The sequence below is a fragment of the Tauraco erythrolophus genome, chromosome 24 (assembly GCF_009769465.1).
Source record: "Tauraco erythrolophus isolate bTauEry1 chromosome 24, bTauEry1.pri, whole genome shotgun sequence".
Classification (NCBI taxonomy): Eukaryota; Metazoa; Chordata; class Aves; order Musophagiformes; family Musophagidae; genus Tauraco; species Tauraco erythrolophus.
In genome coordinates, this window is record NC_141488.1 from 514,319 (window position 1) to 532,212 (window position 17,894).

General features: G+C 46.8%; 1 protein-coding gene across 7 annotated transcripts in view; it reads left to right on the forward strand.

Moving 5' to 3' along the window:
* KDM1A (lysine demethylase 1A) overlaps positions 1–17,894 on the forward strand; it is a 56,569-nt gene that overhangs the window by 27,350 nt on the left and 11,325 nt on the right. For 5 of the 7 annotated variants that reach the window (XM_086625874.1, XM_086625876.1, XM_086625881.1 and 2 more), the window contains 8 exons: positions 1,088–1,230; positions 1,776–1,866; positions 8,970–9,104; positions 10,069–10,142; positions 12,449–12,560; positions 12,958–13,090; positions 13,856–14,043; positions 14,485–14,599. In XM_086625874.1, coding sequence (XP_086482000.1) covers positions 1,088–1,230; positions 1,776–1,866; positions 8,970–9,104; positions 10,069–10,142; positions 12,449–12,560; positions 12,958–13,090; positions 13,856–14,043; positions 14,485–14,599 — 991 coding nt within the window. Of the gene's footprint in view, positions 1–1,087; positions 1,231–1,775; positions 1,867–8,969; positions 9,105–10,068; positions 10,143–12,430; positions 12,561–12,957; positions 13,091–13,855; positions 14,044–14,484; positions 14,600–17,894 lie in introns of all 7 variants that reach the window. The other 2 variants (XM_086625875.1, XM_086625878.1) reach the window with 1 other exon arrangement.

A 17,894-nucleotide genomic window follows, 5' to 3' on the forward strand; every position in this document is an offset into this window, starting at 1 on the left:
TCGTGAAGGTGAGGCTGCTCCTGTGTTTTTCATAGAGGGCCTCACCTGCTCAGTCTTGCTGGTCGGGTGGCCTGTAGCCGACCCACACTGTAACCTCACCTGCCCCTGCTCTCCCCTCTGTAATGTCGCCTGTCCCTGCCCTCCCTTTAATCCTGACCCATCAGCTCTCAGACAGCTCCTCATCCATCCCCAGGTGCAGCTCCATGCTGGTCATTGTCATAGAGGCTGACACCTCCTCCTCCTTTCCCCTGCCTGTCCTTCCCAAAGAGCCTGTATCATTCTGTTCCAGCAGGTCTCTATGATGCAAATAAGCTCACAGCCCTGCACGTGTGCCCACATTCCTAACTCCTTGTTCATTCCCTGTGCCAAGTGCGTTTGCATAGAGACATTTAAGTTGGGCCCCGGTGAAGCTGTTTTACTGGCTGTAGTGGTTGGAATTCCGTTCTGCTGTTCTTCAGGTGCTCTCAGCTTGTCTTGATGAAGCCTGATATTATCCCACTCCCCCTTCAAATGTAGTTCAAAACCTTGTCCATGAGCCCCGTAGCTCATGAGCAAAGACCCTCTTTCACCTTTGGGAAAGCTGAATGCCATCTGGTGCCAGCAGGCCATCCCTGTGCAAGAGAAGTCGGTTGTCGTAGTGATTTGCCGGCTCTTTTTGTAGCTCTTTGGCCAGACATCCTGGCAAAGTGACTTTGTGTTGTACAGACCTTGATGTCTGACCTTTTGAGAGCTAAGGATATTAAATTTCTTTTTACAAGGGCTATTCTCAGCTACTTTTTGTACTCTTGAAGTTTAGGGTATGTGATACCTTTTTTTTTTTTTCCCAGCACTGCTCTAAGTTTATCTGCACCCTACCTTTCTCGTTCCTCTGATTTGGGGAATGGTCGCATTTTGAGTTTGTTGTAAGGTGGTGTGAATTTAGATGCACTGGAGATGGTAAGCTGTCATTGCCCTGGTTGCTTTTAAAATTTTCTCTGTATTTCTCAAGTGTCTTGTCTGTTAGGCTTTGAGCTTTGATGACCTAATTTTTTCTTTTTTCACTTATAAATAGGTTATTAAGAAGAAAATTTGTTCTTTTGACTCCTAGGTTCCAAAAGAAAAAGACGAAATGGTGGAGCAAGAATTTAATCGTCTGCTGGAAGCCACCTCCTATCTCAGTCATCAGCTGGATTTTAATGTTCTCAATAATAAGCCAGTCTCCCTGGGTCAGGCTCTGGAGGTTGTCATACAGTAAGTGACTTCTCTCTTCATGGTAGGCTTTCCTGTTTTGTGGAGGATTTTCCAAAACATATCTGAAACAATAGTGATGCTCCTAGAGTAAGCGTTACCCACTTAATACAGGTGTTAGGTCTCTGCTGAGTTCTTGTTTTCATATGTGTTTCTTGTTTATTAAAGTAAAATATGCCAAAGATGGTTAAAGGAGCAAACATCTTTTAGCAAAAGCTTCCTGAAAATCCCTACTACAGTAACTGATGGTGGCTAATTGACTCAGTATGGATTAATGTACATACAGCCCACTTATGCTACTTGAAAGCTAATAGCATTTGTAATGTGGCTTTTAATAGTAGTAGATAACTTCAGACTTATGTTTTAGCTAGCCAAATGTCCCTTATTTACAGAAACTTGTACTAATTTTCTTATTGCCATATGAGTATTTACTAAAATATCCCATGATGTGCTTTTATTGCATTACACTAATTAGATTGTGATAATGAGTTTTCTCATTAACACAAGGATTTTACACTGAAGTGACTCTCACTTCTCACCTTTTCCAGATTGCAGGAGAAGCACGTGAAGGATGAGCAGATTGAACATTGGAAAAAAATTGTGAAAACACAGGAGGAATTGAAAGATCTTCTTAACAAGGTCAGATGATGACATTTAGAAAAAGAGGATAACATTGTGTTCCTCAGAAAGTGGCAAAATGTACAAAAACTGCCATGGAAAACTATCTGTTGCCATTAATGCTTTTCTTGAACCATTTAAGACCTGCCTAGAAGCACTGTTAGGACAAAGGAGTCTCCATTTTTTGAGGAGGAGCACTTAAATGATTAGGCAGAAGATTGTAAAACACAAATCTGGGACAAGAAAAGGAGAGGACAGACTTGATAAACAGTGTTGTCATAGCTTCCTTTAGAGATGTTGATAACGACTGAGGCTTTTGGGGGTTATTTTAAAATGTTTGCTCTCTTTGTCAGAAATCTGATTTGTAGTGTAGAAACAGTGGATTAGGCCTACTTACAATGTTTTTCGTTGTGGTAGATGACACCTTTAATTCTCAGTGGAAGTTTCTCAAATTAAAAATGCCTGAGGACAGCTCTCAAATATCCCAAGTTATTTGCAATGTATTTTGTAAGTAGTTTTGATGTAACGGTCAGTTCCCAAGGGGAGCTGCTCTGGAGCTGACCAGATCCACTTAGAGCGGCAGATCTTGGCACACAAGTGGCTTTTCCTGAGGCAGGGAAATGCCAGGGGAGCAGAGAGACTGAGCAGCACGCGCGCCCAGGGTGGGCGAACGGCACAGTGCGGCAGCTGGGATGTGGCGTGGCAGTTTGCGCAGAAGAGTGCCCAGGAAGGGCGTAGGCACCCTGCCAGCTCAAGAGGTGAGTTCCCTTGGTGGCCATCCTCCTCTCAGAAGCTTAGCTGTGGTATCCACCCTGCAGAAAGCTGTGTCCTTTGCACTCGGTGTAATGGATGTGGCAGTGCAGACAGAGCTTCCATGAAAACATGCTGCCAGCCAGGTGTCGGGCTGCAGGGAGGGCCAGAGCCGTTCACTGGTAAGGAATGGCAGCAGTGAGAACAGCTGGGTGAGATGTGACCAGGTGGACGATCTGCTCAGCATGGTTGGAGAGCTGCAAGAGGAAGTAGAAAGGTTAAGGAGCATTGGGGATTCTGAGAAAAAGATAGGCTTATCTTTTCATGCTCTGCCCTCCCTGTGACAGAAACAGAAACAGCCACCAGAAGAAAACCAAGATCCAGGGGATTCTATATCCTCCCCATACAAGGCTGAAGGCGGTGGCTTCAGACAGGAGTGAATGGAGGCAAGTCCGTGCTCAGGAAGGCAGGCAAGCCTCCTCTTGCCCACCTCGCCTTCCCAGGTGTCTCTGTACAACAGCTATGGCTCTGGATAAGTGGAAAGTCCGTTGATAAATGATGTGGATGATGGTCCATCTACTCTAGAGGTGTTGCTGGGGTCAGAAAGGCTTACCCGTCGTATCATGACCATCTCCACAGGGAAGAAAAGATGGGTAATAGTTATAGGTGACTCCCTTCTGAGCGGAACAGAAGGTCCGCTATGCCGGACAGACCCTCCTGTTAGGGAAGTCTGCTGCCTCCCTGGCACCCGGGTTAAGGACATGGCTAGGAAACTTCCTGGCCTGGTGCAGCCCTCAGACTGTTACCCATTACTGCTCTGCCATGTGGGTGGTGATGACGCCACATCGCATAGTCTAAGAGTGATCAAAGGAGCCTTCAGCGCCCTGGGACAGTTGCTAACGGAATCTGGAGCACAGGTTATCTTTTCCTCTCTTCTGGTTGCAGGCAACAACATTGGAAGAAACAGACATGCCCAGTCTATTAATACATGGCTCTGTGACTGGTGTCATCGCTACAGTTTTGGGTTTTTCAATAATGGGATGGCATCAGCCTTGCTGGCACCAGATGGCATTCACCTTTCCCAAAGTCTTCACTGATAAAGCCTCTTGTCTTACCACCCAAGCTGTGGAAAGAACTAGCAGGGACTGTGAGGATGAACCACCGCCCACTGTACTTGAAGAGCAGGTTCGAGAACATCTGAGGAACTTGAAGGTGCACAAGTCCATGGGACCTGATGAGATCCATCCGCGGGTCCTGAAGGAACTGGCGGATGAAGTTGCCAAGCCACTGGCTATTGTATTCGAGAAGTCGTGGCGGTCTGGCGAGGTCCCCGATGACTGGAAGAGAGGGAACATAACCCCCATATTTGAAAAGGGGAGCAAGGAAGACCCAGGCAACTACAGGCTGGTCAGCCTCACCTCTGTGCCTGGCAAGGTCATGGAGCAGATTCTCCTGGGAACCGTGCTAAGGCACATGGAGAGCAAGGAGGTGGTGGGTGACAGCCAACATGGCTTCACCAAAGGCAGATCGTGCCTGACCAACTTGGTGGCCTTTTATGATGGGGTGACAGCATCGGTGGACAAGGGTCGACCAACGGATATCATCTACCTGGACTTGTGCAAAGCTTTTGACACTGTCCCGCACGACATTCTTCTCTCTAAACTAGAGAGGCATGGATTTGATGGATGGACCACTCGGTGGATAAGGAATTGGCTCAATGGCCGCACTCAGAGAGTAGTGGTCAACGGCTCGATGTCCAAGTGGAGACCGGTCACGAGTGGCGTCCCTCAGGGGTCTGTGTTGGGCCCGGCCCTCTTCAACATCTTTGTTGGTGACGTGGACAGTGGCATGGAGTGCACCCTCAGCAAGTTCGCCGATGACACCAAGCTGTGTGGTGCTGTCGACACGCTGGAAGGGAGGGATGCCATCCAGAGGGACCTCGACAGACTGGAGAGGTGGGCCCGTACCAACCTCATGAAGTTCAACCAGGCCAAATGCAAGGTCCTACATCTGGGTCGTGGCAATCCCAGGCACAAATACAGACTGGGTGGTGAATGGATGGAGAGCAGCCCTGAGGAGAAGGACTTGGGAGTACTGGTGGACGAGAAGCTCAATATGAGCCGGCAATGTGCTCTTGCGGCCCAGAAGGCCAACCGCATCCTGGGCTGCATTAAGAGGAGCGTGGCCAGCAGGTCGAGGGAGGTGATTCTCCCCCTCTACTCTGCCCTCGTGAGACCTCACCTGGAGTACTGCATCCAGTTCTGGAGCCCCCAACATAAGAAGGACATGGACCAGTTGGAGAGGGTCCAGAGGAGGGCCATGAAGATGATGGGAGGGCTGGAGCACCTTTCCTACAAGCACAGGCTGAAAGAGTTGGGCTGTTCAGCCTGGAGAAGAGGAAGCTCCGGGGTGACCTTATAGCGGTCTTCCAGTACCTCAAGGGGGCCTACAAGAAAGATGGGGAGAGGCTGTTCAGGAGGGCCAGTTGTGATAGGACAAGGGGTAATGGTTTTAAAATAGAGGGAGGTAGATTCAGGTTGGATATTAGAAAAAAATTTTTTACCATGAGAGTTGTAGAACACTGGAACAGGTTGCCCAGAGAGGTGGTGGATGCTCCATCCCTGGAGCCGTTCAAGGCCAGGTTGGACGAGGCCCTGAGCAACCTGATCTAGTTGGAGATATCCCTGTTTGTTGCAGGGGGGTTGGACTAGATGACCTTTGAAGGTCCCTTCCAGCCCTAGCCATTCTATGATTATATGAAAGGGCAAGAGGGTCTTTACTCATGCGCTAATGGGGCTCATGGACAGGGCTTTGAACTGGACTTGAAGGGGGAGGGGGCTAATATCATCAAGACAAGCTGAGAGCACCCAAAGAGCAGCAGAACAGAATTCCAACCGCTCCAGCCAGTAAAACAACTTCATTCGGGGCCCAGCTCAAATGCCTCTTTGCCAACGCAGGTAGCATGGGGAATAAACAAGAGGAGTTAGAGGTGTGTGCTCACCTGCAGGGTTATGATCTTATTGGCATCATGGAGATGTGGTGTGATGAATCCTGTGACTGGACTGTCAGAACAGAAGGGTACAGGCTCTTTAGGAAGGACAAGCAGGAAGGGGAGAGGAGGAGGAGGCCTTGCCCTCTATGTCAATGACCAGCATGAAGCTGCACCTGGGGATGGATGAGGAGCTGTCTGAGAGCTGATGGGTCAGGATTAAAGGGAGAGCAGGGACAGGCGACATTACAGAGGGGAGAGCAGGGGCAGGTGAGGTTACAGTGTGGGTCGGCTACAGGCCACCCGACCAGCAAGACTGAGCAGGTGAGGCCCTCTATGAAAAACACAGGAGCAGCCTCACCTTCACGAGCCTCGGTCCTCATAGGGGGCTTCAGCCACCCCAGTATCTGTTGGAGAGACAACACAGCAGCACATAAGCAATCCTGGAGGTTCCTGGAATGCATGGATAGTAACTTCCTTCAAGTGATAGAGGAACCAGCGGGAGAGGTGCCATGCTGGACCTTGTTCTCACCAACAAGGAGAGGCTGGAGGAGAATGTGATGCTCAAGGACACCCTTGGCTGCAGTGACCATGAAATGGTGGAGTTCAAGATCCTTAGGGTGGCGAGGAGGGCGCTCAGCAAGCTCACTGCCTTGGATCTCAGGAGAGCAGACTTTGGGGTCCTGAGGGATCTACTCCGTAGAGTCCCATGAGGTAAAGCCCTGGCGGGCAGAGGGGCCCAGGAAAGCTGGTGAATATTCAAGGGTCACCTCCAAGCTCCGGAGCAGTGCATCCCAGCAAAGACAAAGTCGGGCAAAAGCACCAGAATGTCTGTGTGGATGAACAAGATGCTCCTGGACAAACTCAAACACAAAAAGAAGGCCTCCAGAGGGTGGAAGCAAGGACAGGTAGCCTGGGAGGAATACAGAGAAATTGTCCAAGCAGCCAGGGATCAGGTTAGGAAAGCTGAAGCCCTGACAGAATTCAGTCTGGCAAGGGTCATCAAGGGCAACAAGAAAAGCTTCTACAGATATGTCAGTGATAAAAGGAGGACTAGGGAAAATGTGGGCCCCCTCTGGAAGGAAATGTGAAACCTGGTTACCCAGGATATGGAGAAGGCTGAGGTTCTCAATGCCTTCTTTGCCTCAGTCTTCTCTGGCAAGTGCTCCAGCTGCACCAGCCAAGCCACAGAAGGCACAGGCAGGGACTGGGAGAATGAAGAACCATCCACTGTAGGAGAAGATCATGTTCGAGACCATCTAATTGTCACTGAAAATCCGGACGGAAGCTGTCACAAACTGTAGCGATGGAAAGCAGGCATTGCTTTATTGCTGCGCTGGGAGCATGGGGGATTTTTTCACCTGGCATGCGTGCATGGTCCCAGGGTAGAATCTGAGTTACACATAGCAATCATTCATGTTCACAACATTTCCCCGAAATTGTAAATATTCAGTGTTACTCTCTTAACCCATTGGTTAATTTTCTCTCACCTAGCATGTAAATTAGCTTGCATGCTCAGTCCTCTGCCTCTGCCCTTTTCTTCTGAGCATGGGGTGCTCAGGGTAGATGGTCTGTGAGTTGGTGGTCACCATCTCCCCCTGCTGGAATTACCTTTCCCCAAGTTACTGCTGCACATGCCGACAATCCAAAACACGGTAACAAAGTTTATATGTTTTCTGGGATGATCCCCCTTCAAGCGTTCTTGATGGACAGTTGTTCAATGAATCACTCTTTATAACTTAAAGGATGGTCATCCTGTTCTCAGACCGCATGTCTGTCCGTACGTATGTGCAAACAGTCTGCTAAACCCTTTGTTCAATTCTTTCACAAAATTTTACTCCTTCATAAGGAGCATGAAGGTGCAGTGAAGTCCAGTGAAGCTCCCACTGACTGGAAAAGGGGAAATATAGCCCCCATCTTTAAAAAGGGAAAAAAGGAAGACCCAGGGAACTACAGGCCAGTCAGTCTCAACACTGTGCCCAGCAAGATCATGGAGCAGATCCTCCTGGCGACTGTGCTAAGGCATATGGAAAATAAGGAGGTGATTGATGACAGCCAACATGGCTTCACTAAGGGCAGATCTTGACTGACAAATTTGGTGGCCTTTTACGATGGGGTTATGGCTTTGGTAGAGAAGGGACAAGCAGCAACAGACGTCATCCACCTGGACTTGTCCAAAGCATTTGACGGGTGGACCACTCAGTGGATAAGGAATTATCTGGATTGTCGCACTCAAAGAGTTGTGGTCAACAGCTCAATGTCCAAGTGGAGATCAGTGATGAGTGGTGTTCCTCAGGGGTTGGTAATGGGGCTGGTGCTGTTTAATATCTTTGTTGGCGACATGGACAGTGGGATCAAGTGCACCCTCAGCAAGTTTGCTCATGACACCAACTTTGTGGTGTGGTCAACATGCAGGAGGGAAGGGATGCCATCCAGAGGGACCTTGACAGGCTGGAGAGGTGACCCTGTATGAATCTTGACGAAGTTCAACAAGGCCAAGTGCAAGGTCCTGCACGTAGGTCAGGGCAATCCCAAGCACAAGTACAGGCTGGGCGGAGAATGGATTGAGAGCAGCCCTGAGGAAAAGGACTTGGGAGTGCTGGTGGGTGAGAAGCTCAACATGAGCCGGCAATGTGCTCTGGCAGCCCAGAAAGCCAACCGTGTCCTGGGCTGTATCCAAAGCAGCGTGGGCAGCAGGTTGAGGGAGGGGATTCTGTTTCTGCTCTTCTGAGACCCCCCCTGCAGTGTTGCATTCAGCTCTGGGGTCCTCAACATCAGAAGGACATGGAGCTGCTGGAGTGGGGCCAGAGGAGTCCACGGAGATAATCTGAGGGCTGGAGCACCTCTGCTATGGAGACAGGCTGAGAGAGTTGGGCTTGTTAGATTAGATGTAAGGCAGAAATTCTTCCCTCTGAGGGTGGTGAGGCACTGGCACAGGTTGCCCAGAGAAGCTGTGGCTGCCCCATCCCTGGAAGTGTTCAAGGCCAGGTTGGATGGGGCTTTGGACAACCTGGTGCAGTGGAGGGTGTCCCTGCCCATGGCAGGGGGGTTGGAACTAGATGATTATACAACAGTTTGGGTGGGAAGGGATCTAGATGATCTTTAAGGTCCCTTTCCACCCAAACTGGTCTATGATTTAATAAAATTGGTCATGCTTGGTTTAAGCCTTGTTGCTTTGGATTTGGTGGTATTTATTGTGTTTTCTTGGAGGTAGAATTGGATGCAACTATATATAACTGTAACATCTGCCAAAACCAGGAAACCTATTTGGTATAATAGCATAGTTTGAGATGAATATCCATTTTGAAGAGTAATGTGTATGAAATCTACCTTCCCTCTCTTTTTTTTTCTTTCTTTCTTCCTTTTCATACTTCAACTGAAAAAGATGGTGAATTTAAAAGAGAAGATTAAGGAACTTCATCAACAGTATAAGGAAGCATCAGAAGTGAAGCCACCTCGGGATATTACAGCAGAGTTTCTTGTGAAAAGCAAACACAGAGATCTGACTGCACTTTGCAAGGTAAAGGATGACATAGACACCACCCTTCAGTCGGTGGTTTCTGGGGACTTCAGCAGCCAGATAAAATTAGCCAATACAAATGTTTCCACAACTCTCACTCTGATCCAACACTCTCAAGAGAATGTGATCGATGGTAACTCTGGGTTGTTACACTGATAACAGGGCTGTAGGTACCCATCTTTCCTGGCTCATGATGGAGACTATTAACGTGATGAAGGCTCGGTTTCAGGCAGCAGTCTGTGCTGTCTTGTGTCATACAGTGTTTAATGTTTTGAAGGCTACATTTTACATCAGGCTTGGTCTTTAGTACTGCTGGGTCTCATAATAGTCTGGAAAGAAAATCTACATTTGAAGAGATCCCTTTATTTAAGATAAAAAAGGCAGTTTCCTGAGTGAAAGATTTCTTTCTATGCAAAGATATCATATTGCAGTGATATCACTTGTCTATCTTGACAAGCAGAGTTAGTTCCCCCTCTGCGTGTATCTTGATGTAGAAATATGCCGTAGAAAGGAAACCTTAGAAACTGTTCAACAGCTCTGAAAGAAGCTTGCATTAGATCATGTCTTTGCCTTTTGCATGACTGCCTTGGAAGTCTCTTACGTTCAATGCTAGCTAAAATCTTTTAAGAGTGAAAGAAGAACAGAAATAACATTTTGTGCCATAGGAACCCTTAAAGTACCAGGAGTTACTGGACCTTCATGTTCTTCAGATCTGAGTGTTCAAATTCCTCAAATACAAGCATACTACTTTTCTATAGTGTGGCATAGACTTCGGTATATTCAAACAGCAGAAGAGCAAAATATGATGGATTTAAATGTTGAAAAAATAAATGATTTAGATTCCACTAAAACCATGAATCCTCCAGTGATTTCTCTTGAGATTAGGCCGAGTTTTTTGCTACATGATGTCTTTAATTCCTTTTACATGTAAACTGATTTTAATGTTAACTTTTAATCTTACTAGGAGTATGATGAATTGGCAGAAACACAAGGAAAGCTGGAAGAGAAGTTACAAGAACTTGAAGCCAATCCACCAAGGTAAAGTTCAAACTATAAAAATAAATACTCAGGAAAGCAGGGTTTTTTTACTACTTTTCACTGAGTTTCAAAAATCTGATGGTATGCTTTTTTTAATTGTGGTAACTCAAGGGGTTAGGAAGGTGCAAACACAGAGTTTGAGCTCCGTCAGTTTTAGAACTTATCTGCCTCGTTTTTAGAGGTGACTTGGACAAAAAGGTGGTTCTTAGCTAGGGTGCATTTCAGTAGAAATCTTTACTGTAACCAGTGCCTGATCTCAGCCTTTGAGATTCAAAATCTCCGTCTGTGATGGTGTACCAATCCTGATTATTTTGGCAGAATATCGTTATTTTGTGCTCTGTGTGATTATGGTAGGTTTTTAGTTGTCTTCTTTGTACATGCTCCTTAAGCCATTATTTATATAACTTTTTTTTATTTCTAAAGTTAGGTTTCTAGCTTCACTTAGAATGTTTTACATGAACTCATGAAATTCATGAAATTTACATGAATTTTTTCATGTAAACTCATGTTTACATGAATTACATGAATGTTTACATGAATTTTACATGGGACCTGATGAGATCCATCCGCGGGTCCTGAAGGAACTGGCGGATGAAGTTGCCAAGCCACTGGCCATTGTATTTGAGAAGTCGTGGCGGTCTGGCGAGGTCCCCGATGACTGGAAGAGAGGGAACATAACCCCCATATTTAAAAAGGGGAGCAAGGAGGACCCGGGCAACTACAGGCCGGTCAGCCTCACCTCTGTGCCTGGCAAGGTCATGGAGCAGATTCTCCTGGGAACCATGCTAAGGCACATGGAGAGCAAGGAGGTGGTGGGTGACAGCCAGCATGGCTTCACCAAAGGCAGATCGTGCCTGACCAACTTGGTGGCCTTTTATGATGGGGTGACAGCATCAGTGGACAAGGGTCGACCAATGGATATCATCTACCTGGACTTGTGCAAAGCTTTTGACACTGTCCTGCACGACATTCTTCTCTCTAAACTAGAGAGGCATGGGTTTGATGGATGGACCACTCGGTGGATAAGGAATTGGCTCAATGGCCGCACTCAGAGAGTAGTGGTCAACGGCTCGATGTCCAAGTGGAGACCGGTCACAAGTGGCGTCCCTCAGGGGTCCGTGTTGGGCCCGGCCCTCTTCAACATCTTTGTTGGTGACGTGGACAGTGGCATGGAGTGCACCCTCAGCAAGTTCGCCGATGACACCAAGCTGTGTGGTGCCGTCGACACGCTGGAAGGGAGGGATGCCATCCAGAGGATCCTCGACAGGCTGGAAAGGTGGACCCGTGCCAACCTCATGAAGTTCAACCAGGCCAAATGCAAGGTCTTACATCTGGGTCATGGCAATCCCAGGCACAAATGCAGACTGGGTGGTGAATGGATCGAGAGCAGCCCTGAGGAGAAGGACTTGGGAGTACTGGTGGACGAGAAGCTCAATATGAGCCGGCAATGTGCTCTTGCGGCCCAGAAGGCCAACCGCATCCTGGGCTGCATCAAGAGGAGCGTGGCCAGCAGGTTGAGAGAGGTGATTCTCCCCCTCTACTCTGCCCTCGTGAGACCTCACCTGGAGTACTGCATCCAGTTCTGGAGCCCCCAACATAAGAAGGACATGGACCAGTTGGAGAGGGTCCAGAGGAGGGCCACGAACATGATAAGAGGGCTGGAGCACCTTTCCTATGAGGACAGGCTGAAAGAGTTGGGGCTGTTCAGCCTGGAGAAGAGGAGGCTCCGGGGTGACCTTATAGCGGTCTTCCAGTACCTCAAGGGGGCCTACAAGAAAGATGGGGAGAGGCTGTTCAGGAGGGCCTGTTGTGATAGGACAAGGGGTAATGGTTTTAAAATAGAGGGAGGTAGATTCAGATTGGATATTAGGAAAAAATGTTTTACCATGAGAGTTGTAGAACACTGGAACAGGTTGCCCAGAGAGGTGGTGGATGCTCCATCCCTGGAGCCGTTCAAGGCCAGGTTGGACGAGGCCCTGAGCAACCTGATCTAGTTGGAGATATCCCTGTTTGTTGCAGGGGGGTTGGACTAGATGACCTTTGAAGGTCCCTTCCAGCCCTAACCATTCTATGATTATATGAACTCTACTTTGAAAATCTGAATTTGCTGCTTTTTGATATTCAGCTTTCATGAAGGAGGTCCAAATGTTTGAAACAATCTGCATGTGTGGTTTGTTTTTTTTTTTTCTCCACTAATAAGGACTCAAACAAAAAAGATGATGAATAAATTTTCAAAACCAATGCATTTGCATCATCCCACACTAGCAAACTAAATGTCTTTTTTATTATGTTTGGTTTTTTTCTAGTGATGTTTATCTGTCATCAAGAGACAGGCAAATACTTGACTGGCATTTTGCAAACCTAGAATTTGCTAATGCTACACCCCTGTCTACGCTTTCACTGAAGCACTGGGACCAGGTAGCTAACTAATGCATTAATTCAGCAATACACTAAAATCTTAAGCTATATTTGTTTCATTCTTCATGGAATCTTCTCTATGTTAACAATTTCTAAACACTTCAGTGCTCTGTGCTTTTATGCAGATACTGAGCTTTTACATGATTGATGATTATTTGCTGATGAAGTTGCAGACAGCTTTTTGCTAGTGCCAAAACAATCTCTAATAATACTGTCTACGTATACCTAGTTCCTATAGCCGTTACTTGACTAATAAACAGAAAGGTTTCAAATTTGTTGGACTCAGTCTTTGAAAAAAAGTTTTTCAAAAAGTTTTGCCATGGTGTATAGTTGCTGATTATTTCCTGTTGAATTACGTGATTTCATTATAATTGCTTTTTATGCATCTTCACTTCAGGATGATGACTTTGAATTCACAGGCAGTCACCTGACTGTGAGGAATGGATATTCCTGTGTGCCTGTAGCCTTAGCAGAAGGGTTGGATATTAAATTAAACACAGCAGTTCGACAGGTTCGCTATACAGCATCAGGTAAAATAAACCACCTCCTCCAGAAAACTGCTCTGAGGGAGTATGATCATATAAATTAGATTTCAGTGCTTCTGGAAGCCAGTGTGAAGATTGATCTTGTAAAAACCCTCCCATTATATGTTTCGGGTTAGATAAAGAGCCACATGTTTTATTGTGATTAATGTGTAGGAAGCTGTTAAGAGATTTATTAATCAGTAATGGGTTTTGCTTATTTCTGTGGCTGGTTTGACTCCATCCTTTTCAGTTGTATTTACTGATTCATGAGTTCACATTCTCATTTCTTTACTTCATTGATTGAAGCGGTTGGAGTAAGAGGTCTTGGACTGCTTAAAACTTGGTGTCAGGATCTGGTGTTAGAAGTACAAATGAATGTAATATGGACTCAAGCAAACGGAAGGCATATATCTTTTATGTTCTTCAAAACATTGGGCTCAGGAAACTGTCAACTAGGGGAGCAACTTGGTGAGAGGCTCACTCTACTTGCTCTTTATTTATGCATATATTTAAATATTATTTACTGGCCTAGATGACCCTTTAGGCTTATCCCAGTTTGGCCATTTTTAGATGCTGCGTAAATTACATTTTTTGGAATGTGGCCAGTAACATTCAGTTGCCTACAAGTGAAGTAATTGTTGGTGTAAAGCCATCTCCATGAACAAAATGTTTTCTGATGTGGATGTGTTTTTATGGTAGCTTCTTTCATTTTTAATCCAATGCTCTTGCCTCCTGGCCTATTAAATGGTTGTCTTTCTCTCCCCTTTCCAGGCTGTGAAGTGATAGCTGTAAATACCCGATCTACTAGCCAGACTTTCATTTACAAATGTGATGCTGTGCTGTGTACCCTTCCCTTGGGGGTACTGAAGCAGCAGCCTCCAGCAGTACAGTTTGTGCCCCCTCTTCCTGAGTGGAAGACTTCTGCAGTGCAGCGTATGGGATTTGGCAACCTTAACAAGGTGACTTGGTCACTGAGGGAACTGCAGCAGACCAGGGGTTGCAACAGGTGGAATCTGAAATGTGTATGGAATATGTTTGGTGGATGAGAGGAAGAATGTTTTCTTTCCACTGCTGTTTTGATACGTTTTGATGCTGAAAATTACCTGAAGAACTGTTAAGGACCTCTTCTCTATTTTTCATGCAATTTTTAAATAGTTAAATTTCAGAAGTAGGTTGACTCAGTATGTCTACTGTAGCTTGTTAACAAACAAATTTTAAATTATGAGAGCATACTAACCTACAGAAAGCAGTATAGGTGTAGACCTTTATGTATTACATATATGCAGTATATATTCACTACATTTTCCTTTCTTGACCTTGCCAGTGATAAACATCAATAAGTGTAATTGTCGCTTTTTTCTTGTGCACTCTTCCTAACGCTTTATTCTTTTTGTTTCTAGGTTGTGTTGTGTTTTGATCGTGTCTTCTGGGATCCAAGTGTCAATTTGTTTGGTCATGTTGGTAGCACCACTGCAAGCAGAGGAGAGCTTTTCCTGTTCTGGAACCTGTACAAAGGTAGCTGTGGTGCATGTCTACTTTTGCCAGTGTCTTATTGGTATAGTTTCAGATCTAGAAAAGAGCACTCTTTAAGAGGCTGGTAGTGTTCACATATAGGTATGATAAGGTGGTATTTGTAGGAAGACAGATGGAAGCAGAGAGCACTGCTGACTTGCAAACAATTCTGTAGTAACTTAGGGCAGAACATGGATGAGTATGGGTTTACTAATGCTGAATTCCAGACTGTGTCTGTTCCATTGCATTGCTACCTATCTACTGGAACACCTGCATTTTTATAGGCTGCTTTGTTGTCTTGCACCTTGGCGAAGTTGTCCTGTGACTGACTTACTATTATCTTACTTGCTTCTATTAAGCATCTGTTAGTTGCTACTGGTATTCTGAAAAACCTAATTTTTTTTTATTTTTATTGTGCTGTATTAAGAAAAACACCCCAAAACCCAATCTAACTTGTTTATGTAGTATTTCAGAAACACAGCAAATAACGTGTGTTCTGTTTGCCAAAGAGCAGTGTTGTCCTAGTTGAGGATCTGCTTTGTCAGAAGGATGTATTGAGTTCTTCAAGAAAAGGGTGTTTTTTCTCTGTAGTGTTTCTGAATTAAAAGCCATTTCTTAGTTCATAAGTCTCTTTGAGTTTCTCTCTGGCCACCTGGAAGATTGTTCGAGCTCTTCCCGTCTTTCACTAAGCTTCTCATGCAAATGGGACTGGCATTCTATTTAATCTTCGTTTTGAAAACCTCAGCTTCCTGAGTGTTTTTCAAGTGGAACTGACAGTTTGAAGCCAGACCTCTTTCATGGGACCATCTGTCCAATCTGGGATGATTTGGTAAGTGTAGATGAGCTCCTTTCATATGCAACCTCAGGCCCTTTGTGGTACAGGTGATTTTGCTGGCCAGGATTCTATATTTCTATAAGGAAACTATTCAGCAAGCTCTGTGCCCTAGACTTCAAGAAGGCGGACTTCGGCCTCTTCAAGGACCTGATGGGCAAAGTGCCGTGGGAGGCGGCCCTGGAGGGACGAGGGGCCCAGGAAAGTTGGTCCACATTCAAGGAGCACCTCCTCCAAGCTAAGCAGAGGTGCATCCCGATGAAGAACAAGTCGGGCAAAAAGACCAGGAAGCCCGCGTGGATGAGCAAGGAGCTCCTGGACCAACTGAAAATGAAGAGGATAGCCTATAGAGGGTGGAAGCGGAGACAGATAGCCTGGGAGGAATACAGAGAAGCTGTACGAGTGACCAGGGGTCAGGTGAGGAAGGCTAAAGCCCTGAAGGAATTGAATTTGGCAAGGGATATAAAAAGCAATAAGAAAAGCTTCTATAGGTATGTAGGGGACAAAAGGAAGTCCAAGGAGAACGTAGGCCCCCTCCGGAAGGATACTGGTGCTCTGGTTACCCGGGACATAGAGAAGGCTGAGTTACTCAATGACTTTTTTGCCTCAGTCTTCACTGATAAAGCCTCTTGTCTTACCACCCAAGCTGTGGAAAGAACTAGCAGGGACTGTGAGGATGAACCACCGCCCACTGTACTTGAAGAGCAGGTTCGAGAACATCTGAGGAACTTGAAGGTGCACAAGTCCATGGGACCTGATGAGATCCATCCGCAGGTCCTGAAGGAACTGGCGGATGAAGTTGCCAAGCCACTGGCCATTGTATTTGAGAAGTCGTGGCGGTCTGGCGAGGTCCCCGATGACTGAAAGAGAGGGAACATAACCCCCATATTTGAAAAGGGGAGCAAGGAGGACCCGGGCAATTACAGGCCGGTCAGCCTCACCTCTGTGCCTGGCAAGGTCATGGAGCAGATTCTCCTGGGAACCATGTGCTAAGGCACATGGAGAGCAAGGAGGTGGTGGGTGACAGCCAGCATGGCTTCACCAAAGGCAGATTGTGCCTGACCGACTTGGTGGCCTTTTATGATGGGGTGACAGCATCGGTGGACAAGGGTCGACCAACGGATATCATCTACCTGGACTTGTGCAAAGCTTTTGACACTGTCCCGCACGACATTCTTCTCTCTAAACTAGAGAGGCATGGGTTTGATGGATGGACCACTCGGTGGATAAGGAATTGGCTCAATGGCCGCACTCAGAGAGTGGTGGTCAACGGCTCGATGTCCAAGTGGAGACCGGTCACGAGTGGCGTCCCTCAGGGGTCCGTGTTGGGCCCGGCCCTCTTCAACATCTTTGTTGGTGACGTGGACAGTGGCATGGAGTGCACCCTCAGCAAGTTCGCCGATGACACCAAGCTGTGTGGTGCCGTCGACACGCTGGAAGGGAGGGATGCCATCCAGAGGGACCTCGACAGGCTGGAGAGGTGGGCCCGTGTCAACCTCATGAAGTTCAACCAGGCCAAATGCAAGGTCCTACATCTGGGCCGTGGCAATCCCAGGCACAAATACAGACTGGGCGGAGAATGGATCGAGAGCAGCCCTGAGGAGAAGGACTTGGGAGTACTGGTGGACGAGAAGCTCAATATGAGCCGGCAATGTGCTCTTGCGGCCCAGAAGGCCAACCGTGTCCTGGGCTGCATCAAGAGGAGCGTGGCCAGTAGGTCGAGGGAGGTGATTCTTCCCCTCTACTCTGCCCTCGTGAGACCTCACCTGGAGTACTGCGTCCAGTTCTGGAGCCCCCCAACATAAGAAGGACATGGACCAGTTGGAGAGGGTCCAGAGGAGGGCCACGAAGATGATAAGAGGGCTGGAGCACCTTTCCTATGAGGACAGGCTGAAAGAGTTGGGGCTGTTCAGCCTGGAGAAGAGGAGGCTCTGGGGTGACCTTATAGCGGTCTTCCAGTACCTCAAGGGGGCCTACAGGAAAGATGGGGAGAGGCTGTTCAGGAGGGCCTGTTGTGATAGGACAAGGGGTAATGGTTTTAAAATAGAGGGAGGTAGATTCAGGTTGGATATTAGGAAAAAGTTTTTTACCATGAGAGTTGTAGAACACTGGAACAGGTTGCCCAGAGAGGTGGTGGATGCTCCATCCCTGGAGACGTTCAAGGCCAGGTTGGATGAGGCCCTGAGCAACCTGATCCAGTTTGAGATATCCCTGTTTGTTGCAGGGGGGTTGGACTAGATGACCTTTGAAGGTCCCTTCCAGCCCTAACCATTCTATGATTCTATGATTCTATGATTCCAAACTTAAGTGCCTAGGAACTAACCAAGTTATATTACGTTTTTTTCAGATGTAAGGGGTGCCGTTGACTGCTGTATTCTCTTATGTGACCGAGTTGCAGAACTCAATACTTGTAGGTTATCCTATTTCCATTTCTGAAGGAGGTGCAGCACAGCCTTTAGAGAGTAT